Source organism: Parasteatoda tepidariorum, chromosome 1, assembly GCF_043381705.1.
Source record: "Parasteatoda tepidariorum isolate YZ-2023 chromosome 1, CAS_Ptep_4.0, whole genome shotgun sequence".
Classification (NCBI taxonomy): Eukaryota; Metazoa; Arthropoda; class Arachnida; order Araneae; family Theridiidae; genus Parasteatoda; species Parasteatoda tepidariorum.
Genome location: NC_092204.1, coordinates 96,549,391 through 96,560,370, shown reverse-complemented (window position 1 = coordinate 96,560,370; position 10,980 = coordinate 96,549,391). Strand labels below are relative to the sequence as shown.

General features: G+C 25.9%; 1 protein-coding gene across 3 annotated transcripts in view; it reads right to left on the bottom strand.

Annotated features, from left to right (window-relative positions):
• Positions 1-215: 215 nt before the first annotated feature.
• The window catches only part of LOC107445181 (SH3 and cysteine-rich domain-containing protein), a 181,208-nt gene continuing 170,443 nt past the window's right edge, over positions 216-10,980 (bottom strand). For all 3 annotated transcript variants that reach the window (XM_071184157.1, XM_043045475.2, XM_071184159.1), the window contains 2 exons: positions 8,852-8,992; positions 216-7,654 (listed from right to left, as the gene is read on the bottom strand). In XM_071184157.1, coding sequence (XP_071040258.1) covers positions 7,550-7,654; positions 8,852-8,992 — 246 coding nt within the window. In that variant the 3' untranslated portion in view covers positions 216-7,549. The remainder of the gene's footprint in view (positions 7,655-8,851; positions 8,993-10,980) is intronic.

Sequence of the window (10,980 nt, the reverse complement as noted above, 5' to 3'; positions counted from 1 at the left end):
CAATACAGATAGGGAAAAGAAATTTTAAAAATATATATATACCCTCTGAGCTCCATGCATTGGTTTCTTTGGATTACTTATTTCACCTTTTTTTTCACTCCATTATTTGAAATTTCTTTTGTTTGCTATTAGATTGCATTAATCAATTTGGTTGCATATTTGCCTCTAGTAAATCTTTCAGCTTAATATCAGTAACAAAAATGACTGGAGACCCATAATTTATGTCACATTTTATTACAACACTTAGATTTCTGTTAACAAATATGTTTTTGTTTTTAAATTTTATTACATCACACAATATCATAGCAGTTATACAAAGCATACCGAAATTTATTGTGATAAAGTAGTTAGTGATTGTCCAGCAGTCTTGTTAAATGAATTTTGATGTATGATTTCAAGATATCTTCCTCTCATTCATTTTACACAAAATGAATGTAACAACTGACATTCATGACACATTTGGAATCTTTCTCCTTAGATATGTACAACAGAACCACACATGATTGTTTTATCATCATCAATAATTAAATAACAAAATTTTGTTATCATTCAGACATAGTTGAATAAGATATTAAGAGACGTTGCATCATAAAATTATATATTTATAAAATAACATAACTACTTTGGATTATATTTTTAAATTTGTGTTTGGTCTATTGTAGAACTCCAGTTTTTCATGCAAATCTAATTTTGATCATCAAATGTTATAGAAACTTGACCCTACAAAATTCTTTTAACAATAATCAATTTTTTTTTTAAAACTCTGTATGTATTACTAGTTGCTTTCAGTATGCCACCAATGAGCACCAAATACTTTAAAGATTTTCTAGCAGAACATATTAAATGTTTGAAAAAGATTTGTACAACTTAAGTGAAATTAGTTTTGTATCTGAAGCAGCCATTTTCACGTGCAAGGGGGTTTTGATGATCGTTCGTATGTGTAGCTCTTGTATATCCATTAGATGTCACATTACAGAGTGACATGTTATATCTACGTCACTTATATCACATAAATGGAATTAGTGATATAACTATCAAATCACTGTAAATAGATAACACAATTAACTTTTATTTGTGTTACAGCATAATGCCAAAACGAAAAACACTAAAAACCATATGTTGTGTCAATAAAAGAATGACTTTTTTTAAAATAATTAATAACAGTGTCACATATTGGCATAACATGATTATGCAAAAATTTTGCCAATCTGTTATGAATTAAGTCCAAACTACTTTAATTTTATTAGTTACAAAAGTGATAAATTTCATAGTGAAAATGCATAGTATTTTGTTTTTAGCTTATTAGACAAAAAGTTTTATTTTATTTTACAATTAAATTATTTGTTCAATAAATTTGGATAATTATATTAATGTACTTTAATTGGCTGAAAATTTTAATAATCTCAAATTCTTCAAATATTATAAATTACAGCTTTGATGAAACATAGTTATTTCACCTCTAGCATACTATTTCAAAGACTGATAAAAAATTTGTTTCAATAAAGATGGTCTTCTATTTTAAAATTGATTGATAAATTAAATTGGATATTGATGTATCCTAATCACCCAAAATTTCATTAAACTTTTCGAAGTTCAATTCAAAAGTTTAATACTTACAAGATTAAAGAAAAATAGTTACATATTTCCCTCTGAGAATATAATTATCATTTAATATATTCTATTGTTAAAATATTTTTTTAGCGTTTTTATACTTTTTAATTGGTTTTGGCCACCATTGATAATTTCTTATTTTTCTGAAATCCAGTAGACACCTTATTTTGTCTGGAAAATAATACAGATGAACTTCATTAACACGAACTTGCTTAACAGGAAATATCGCCTCACATGAAACACGTGTTTGGTCCTGTGAGTCAGCAATTAATTATTATTGTATTTTACACGAAATTTTCAAGCTGATTGAAAGGAAACTGGACACAACACAGATAATAAATAAGCATGTGAATAAAATTTCAATAATTCATTTTAAGGAATGCTATTTCTATTTTCTTCCGTTTTTAGAAGTAGAAGATGATCAAATAAATTAAATAGTAAAAATAAAAAAGTTTAATAAAGAGTTAAACTTTTCATTTTATTTTAATTTGTTTGGTTCATAATAATATTGTTTGCATACATTGATGTAGTACATAACATGTATTGTTGTTGTCGTGTGTATGCAAGCAGTGCTAGTGCAAAGATTAGAGTCCTCCAAAAGTCTTGATAACAAGATTTGCAAGTTCTGGAGCCCGATGGCCGTGGAGAATTTCGATGGGGGGTGCTCCTAGTTGAAAGAGGGAGCCGATAATGGCCTGGCCTGGCAGTCAAAAACATGGTCTGCAGTTAGTTGCAAAAGAGGACAGTACTTGCAGATGGGATAGGATTTTATATTGGTGCTTGAGATCTTCATGCCTTTGAAATGTCTAGTACGTAGCCTAGGCATGTACTAGACATTTCAAAGGCATGTATTAATAATAAGTAATACATTTTTTTAATGATGTATCAGATAAAACAAATTTTGGTTAACATGAAATAATTAGGATAGATTAACCGATTTTGCTAAAAAAGGCTCGATTGTAATTAGATATTCACATAGCTGGAGTTCTACCGTTCTTCATTGTTAAAAACTCTTATTTTGTATTACAAATAAAATTTTTCGAGAAACCCAATTACAATAAAAACTGAAACTTTTAATGAAATTGCTTCTCAATTGTCTTAATGTAGTTCATGTATTAATTAACTTGTCTAAATTTATTTCTAATGTAATAATTTATTACTTGTTTTTAACAATTTTTAAATTTCCACACCCTGAAATTGATTTAAATAACAATTAATTTTATTAATATCTTAGGTTTTGATCAAATGACACAATTTGTTTTGTTTAATTTAATCAATTATAAAAAAAACATTGTATAAAAAAATATACTTAGTTGATCACTAGTAAACGGTATTAGTGATTCAAATATTATTCGTTCTGTAAGTTTAAACATAAATATTATGAGAATTAAATTTACTGATGGTCATATTTTTTTTTGAATTATAAGCTTTTAAAATATAGTCATGCTAACCCTGTGTTCATTGAAGTCCCATCTTCTACTAAACTTTCAGTTGATGCATAAAAAAAAAACTTTTGTTCCCCTTCCCCCCTATGTCATCCAGAGGTGCCAATCATTACAATTAACCTTACATACATTAATTATTGACATTTCATTGTCAAGAATTGTGGTTGAGTAATAAAAATTGCAGCTATTGAGAATTTTCGTAATAATTTGTTTCAAATGCATTCCCCGCCCCCTTAACTACCGATAGTATGAAATTTTGTTGTTTGTAGCCAGTCTATGATAATTTTTTTTCTATTCCGTAAACAATTCTAAAAGAGATAAAGAATAAAAGTGATTCTTTTGAAACAAGAAACAAAAAGTAATAAGAGCATCGAACACTACCCCATCCTCCTAGCTATTTTTAAAAAGATGACTAGTTTAAAATTTAATCGAAACGCAAAACAATGGTTTCAAGTAATCAATTTATCATTTTATAAAGAGGGATACATTTTAATTTGGTACCTTTGAGTTAGTGTTATTCTTTTTATTTAATAGTGAAATTCATGCATAATTTTGTTAATATTATGTACCTATATGGAATTAAGTAATATATATATGCACATTAAAATTGTGCTAATCTTAATTGTGTTATCTCTAACTAATAACTGTAAATTTCTGATTAGTGATAGCTAGTTTGGAAAGTTGGCACCTCTTGTTGATGAGAAAGTAGTATGTCACCAGGAAATTTCAGAGCACCTGTAGTGCTAAATTAGACGCCTTTTCATTCTAAATATAAATGTTTTCTGTTTGAAATATTCAAAATTGAAATAGATTTCAATTGCAATTTTTTCCTCTATCAAAACAGGCATATTGTATTAATTATGATGCTTCTTGGAATAAGAAATAATGTTCTTCTAACTAAATGCACTAAACGATTGACTAAAACTCTAAATAGAGCATACAGCATAGTAGGTGCTTCGTTGTTTCAAGATGTACAGTTAGTTATGTTTATTGCAATCTTAATCTCCATAATTTTTAAATATAAATAAGACTACTTTATTTTTCTTTTGTATTTTACGAAAATATGTTTATATTAATAAAAAAATGTATAAATCTAGTTATATATAATAGATTATTTTTAAAATTTTAATATAATAACTAAAAGCAATAGCTCAAATCGTTTTCTAATCTAAATGTAATCTAACTATTTTATTTTCATATCGTAGGCACTCTCAAGAGTTTATAAAATGGTTTGATCATTTAAAGATAAGTGTCAAAATGTGATAAATGTAAATGTTTGCATGGTATTTTCAAAAGGAAATTGTTTTTTAGATTTAATGTACATTTGTCGTTTAGCTGAAGAAATTATTTCAATAAATATGGTTTTGATAAATAAACAATTTATTCTTAAATATTATGGTTGTTAGCTGTTTAATTTTGAAAACATCCTAAAATATAATTTTATTATAATATTTAAAATAATATAACTATATAGGTGCAGCAGATTTTATTTTTTAAAAACTTATTTATAATTATTTGAGCCAATTGCAAAATTCAGTGTTTGTGTTGTCGAAGATATTCAGCTGGCTTTAAAAAGTATAAAAAATAGTGAAAAAATAAGGTAGTCATAAATAATGTTTTAAATATTTCTAGGTAATTAAGGTAAAGTACTTCCATCCTTAATAGTTGAGATAATTTTTATTATATCAGAAATTATTTTCAGATTACTAATAAGTACTAGTAAGTACTAATGAAGTTTTATTGAAGTATTTGTAATAATCTAATTATTTCTAATGAATACTTGTATTGCATATAAAACAGAATAAATTAACAGATTATGTATTTTCTGGCCATCTCAAGATGAACCCTTTTCTTCACTGGGAACTCATCTCGTGACTTCCAGACTATACTTCACTTTTAAATTGTTTATTTAAAAGCAAATCACAATACAAATATCAATGTCTTGTGCAAATTTGTGTGCATCTTGCTGTACAAGGTTAATTGGTGTAAGCCTTAAGCATATTCATGAAACAACATAATATTTATCATATTGAATTTTTCATCATGATGCTAAGTGCCAAATTGTTGTGCTCATGCAAATGCTTCTTTGAGTTTATGTTACTAGAGCTAATTAAAAAACTGTATGTTTCTGATTTTGAGATTTTTTTTTAAATGTTCATAATTTTATTTGCAACATATAAAATTAATTACTTGGTTAATTATTTTAAATTTTTTTAAGCATCTTTTTTTTTTTTAGCTAAGTCGGAAAAAACAGAGAGCATTTTAAGTTATCACAGCTGGCAGAGTATATATATATATTTATTTACTTGTTTACACTTACTTTTTATATATTAGAATTCATTTATTTTTCAACTTTAGTTATTTAATTTTATAGCAGCAACTTTAAACAAAATCCTAAAATGTTCTCAGTTGTTTTTCTTGGAAGACAATTTTGTGTTCACAGTGTAAGGAATAAATAGGAATATTATAAGTAGAGAAGATACTTACTTTATAAGTGAAGATCACTCAATATTAAGCAGATTGATAACAGAATTCATTTTTTTAAAATGTTTTTGTGATATGTATTATATTCATTAATATAATTTGTACAATACTTATTAAGTGTAACCTGTAATAAATTTTTTATTATAGTATACGAACTGCACCATAATTTTTTGTTTTTGCAACTTTCTGTGCTCGTAACATATGAAATATAATCTTTCCATGTTTACAATTTTATTTAATTACATTTAAATTGAAAAGGTTTTTAGTCTTAAGTAATTTCTTTCATCATTTGAATGCATTATCCATTAACAATTTCTTTTTTCCTTTTTAAGAGTAAAGAATTAGGCACTCAAAATTTTAATCCACTGGTGAAAATGGGAAAATTAAAAGTGTTTCTTGTGTTTTTTTAAAAAAATATGTAACGGTTTTTTAAAGGAGAAAAAAAAACGAAATTTAAATGCATAAATAATTTGGATTTAATTTAAATCCAAGCTTTAAATATTAAATAATTTTTGTAATAATTCAAACGTTATGTTAAGACTAATTTTAAGCTCTTATGAATGGGTAGTTTCATTTTTTTAAAGATGTGTGATATCATTTTACAATTCAGTTGCTTAACATTATTTTAATTTACATGTCTATATTTTAAGAAATTGATTAATAAGTAAATAAGCGTATAATATACCTTTAATAAGTATGTTTAACTGCGGTATTAATTCATTTGTGTATCGCGCTTAACCTGCCTTTCTGGTCCACTTGCGGTATAAGCCATTAGCAAAAGGTTAATCCAAAGAATTTATTGTCTGATATCATTCTTTCTTGCTTGCCTCTCCGAAAACCACAATTGATGTCTTTTTAATGGTAGATTTATTCTTCCATTACAAGGTTATACAATTTGTAGAGATTTAATGAAAATTAAAAAATATATATATCTTTGCAGTAAAAAAAAAATTAAAATAAATAAAATAAAATGATGGTTTAAGAAAACATCCTAATCTTTTCAGTTTTTTTTTTCCAGTTTTGCCAGAAGTTGTTTATTTTGGGGGTAGAAGTGGTAATGATATTCACTAACAATATAACTCTAAGTACTAGCTTTAAGTAGGAAAGTAAGTTTATTAAGAAAGTAATTTAGATGAATGGTAAAATTTGGAAAATTGAAGTTGTAAATCCAGAGATCCAAATTGTACAAATTAATTTTAAATTTCTTTATTTTTAAAATAAAGTTACTGTTTAGCAATCATTTTTGTAAATTCCTTTTTTAATGAAACATTTAAGAGTAAGAGAATGTTAAAATTTTTGGCAGTTGTGTCAAAATTTATGTTAAAAATTTTAAAGCTTTATTATTTCTGTTAAAATTTTATTAACATTGTGAAAGTGAGCTTTTGAAAAATGTAGCATATTTTATAAATGTATTAATTGTTTGCAAAAATGATTAAATTGTTGCTGTTCTAACGATATTTGCTGAACTGAACTTCAGCGTTCAAAAATAAATAAAAGTTTGGGTCAAATTGTTATTTAACGGAACACTATCAGTTAAAGGAAATGGTCTCTATTTTGTTTGATAGCAGTTTAAATAATAATTGTAAATATAATTTTAATCTGAATAATTGAAGGAAAAATTCCTTTAGTGCATTAAATTTAAAAAGCATTTACATAGTTATTAGTCATAATTAGTAATAAATCTATGCTAAATATATTTTTATATTTTTTCATAAGCAATAGCTTTTTATATTTATAACCGCTGTATCTTCAAAAATATGTTTCAAGATGTACGAGTTTTAAAATTGTTCTAATTACCGAGCTCAATCATTTGCAGATCTAAGAAATATTTTTACATATCTCTAGTAATATAAGCTCCATTGCATATTAATAATGTGGGGAAAATGTTGCATGGAATAAATATATATATACATAATGAAAATAAGTATTTCACACATTTTTTTCAGTTAGTAGTAGATTAGGCAGTATATATTTTCTCATGGCAATGACACATCTGTCTGGCTTCCATTTCACACTTCCTTTAAATACTTAAGTGGACAGCTGTATGTCTTATCATTAGCACCTGTTCTTATCATTACCATGCCATCTCTTTCATCACCCACTTGGATAATTATCTGAAAATAAATATAATATTAATGATAAGTACAGTATGCTGGTACATAGTATGTACTATAATCCAGAAAAACTTAAAATATTTTTTTTGCTTCCTGAAAAATTTATGAACAGAATAATGTAAGAGATAACTTTTTAAGAGTTAAGAGACAATAATCTCTATTTTTTTTCGTTCAAAAATATGTCAGGGTACCAAAATATGATATTTTGAAACATTTGTTTTTTAAGAAATTCATGAACAATTGGCGATCGAATGGGCTGCAGCAGAACTCTCTACCTATGGCAACACTTCGCACGCTTTCCCCATTAGCGTGTGGAGATAGTCATAGAAGAAGGAAGTACGTTAGTTTCTTTCTTGATTTTCATTTACATTAAAATCTTTTAAGTTAGGAAACTACATGGAGCTGAAAACTACATTATATACACAGTTCTGAAGAAAAGCATCACGAAAATTTTGAAAACTATTTTTAATAAATAAAAAGGAAAAATATTAAGAAAAGGGAAAATATTGTAGTACATTCCTATACAACTGAAAAGAGAAGGAGAGGGAAGGGAGATGGACCAAAGGCATATGAGCGTTGCGATCGCCAATAGATAAGATAATTATAATAGAAGATAATTGCTGTATTAGTTAAAAGTCAATTATAATTACCTTAGTTGTTCAGAAACTTATCAAAGCACTAAGAGATTTTTTTGTAATCAAGTTTTTGAATTTTTTTTTCTCCTTGTAAAGTTTATTAAGACAAAATGATAAAGATATTGTCAAGCTATTGTCAGCGAAACAATTATCTCCTCCATGGCTTTGTTTGGAAACTTGTCAGGGTAAAATCCTGTTTTAATTACCGGGGTAATTTGGCTCAATTTTTACAATATAATAAAACACCATTTTCTCAGAAATATCTTACAATTAGCTTTAAAATTTCGTATAGTTACAAGTTATTGTAGTAAAGTATTTTGTTGTCTGAAATATGTCTCTGATTGTTATATTTCATTGAAAAAAAAACTGTATTTTAAATTATGCAAAAGAGAATGATTTTTCATAAGTGGTTCTTACAATCGAAAATTTTTGGAATTTTTTTTTCTGTTATTGAATTTTCATCTTTTAATCAAATACCTAGGAATGTTCCTCTGTTTTCCTACAATAATGATCTATTTTTTTAAAGAATATTTTTTATTTATTTAACAAGAAGTCCTCTTACTTGATCGCTTAGTAATTTGTTGCTGTTCCCTTCATTGTCACTCACATGCACTGCATGGATGACTTGTAGTGGTTGTTCACCAGGATGCAGCCTAGTCACATACATTGATGGGAAAAATCCAATCCTACCCATACATTTACCCTGAAATATAGATCGAAATAAATCTTTAAATGGATGTGCAAAAAAAACTATTTATAATTGTTGCATTCCTCTAATAATGTGAAAATATCTCACTATACTTCCTGTTATTTATTATGTGGGTTTAAAGAGAACTTTTTAATCCTATGGGAATCATGGGTGGCGCGCCACACTGTTGAACGGTAAATTTGAGGGTTCAAAATTAACCGACTCAAATTCGATTTAAACTAGGGTTGGCAAGTTTTTGACAATTGATAGTTTTATCCCTCGTGACAAAAAAAAAAAACCTTTTGGACATAATTTTTGAGAAGTGCCAAAATTTTAGTATAAGGATAATTATTAGTTTTATAATAAATAAGAATATTCATAAATAAACATACATATAAAATTACAATTAAATATGTTATTGAATTATTTTGATATTAAACTTTCTTTTTTATTTTGACAATTACTGTCAAAAACCCAAATTTTTAAATTCAAAATATTAAACAATTACCGTAAACCGGGGTGAGTCTACCCATTTTTTCAGTTTGTCAACTTTCAAGTGGTCAAACTTTTGTAAATATTAAAGAAAAAAGGCTTTTAATAGGTGTTTCGGAATCGCTATTTATCCCTCTTTAAAGCTGTGAAATCGATTTTAGAAAATATTAACAGTTACGCTGTTACTGTATATTTTTATAGAACTGCTGACAAATCTCTCGTATGGGGCGAGTCTACCCATTCTACTAAAATGAATGTTAACATTGTAAATAATCAAATTTTACTATTAAATTGTTATTTTAGTTACTATATAGGATATTTATGAAGTAAAATTCATAACTTTATTATATATTCCATTTTTTTATTCATAAAATAACACAAATTGAGTATTTGATCGATTATCACATTTTGATCACAGTTTTGTTTTTATAATCATTAACATTATAAAATAACATTTTTTTCTGATTATTGTTGATAAAAATAAATTAAAATTAATATAAATTTACAATTAAATAATTAATAAATAATAATAATTAAAGATTATTAACAAAATCGAAATTCAAACATTGGGAATCATGAAAAATCCTTTTCCCATTCTTTTGGGAGGTAATAATAATTTATAAATAATAATTTATTTAACTTGCATTAAATAAAAAAAGTTAATTTTGTAATATAAAAATTGAAAAAATAGGTAAAATAAACATATTTTATATTTACATTTATATTTAACCTATAAATTTTCTTATTAATGATAAATTTATCAATGCAGAATTAAAATAATATACTCAAATTCATTTAAAATGACTTAATTTTAATATAAACAAAGTTCTAAATTATATTATTATGCTTTATTAAAACTAAATACGAATGGGTAGACTCGCCCCGCGAATTCTGGCTTTTTGTTTACAACAGCAAAACTTACATTCTTTTTGTTTTTTTTCATATAAAATTAATGTAATCTTAGTCTTAGATAAGTTTATCACTTAACCAAAGTGAAAATAGTAATAATAATAATATACTTACGGAGCACCAACTAAAAGTTTGCTGATTTTCAATACAAATCTCTCAAAAGACGTTTGAACAGGTCGGTTAAAAAGACACCAAATAAATAAAAACGGATCAAACTACTACAGCGCCATCTTCCTTAGAGTCTGAACTAAGTCCTCCGTCGGTAAAATTTTTTTTATTTGCAATTTAAAATAGTGAAAATTAAATAAAACTAAAATGGGTAGACTCGCCCTGGTTTACGATATAAATAAAGATGTGCTAAATTTAAATTTATCCGATCTGTTATCTTCTTAAATTATTTGAAAATAAAACTACAAACACGATCAGCTTTAAAAAGCACTTAACAATAATCTCTATCATTTTATATGTAATCAAATTTCATTTAGTACTCTTATTTTAACTCTTCCTTCTCCGAAAATATGTAATAAAAAAATAATAATAATAAAATTGAAGCTTTCTGTACTTTCAATTCATTTTTCAGAATTTTTATAAATAATACAGAA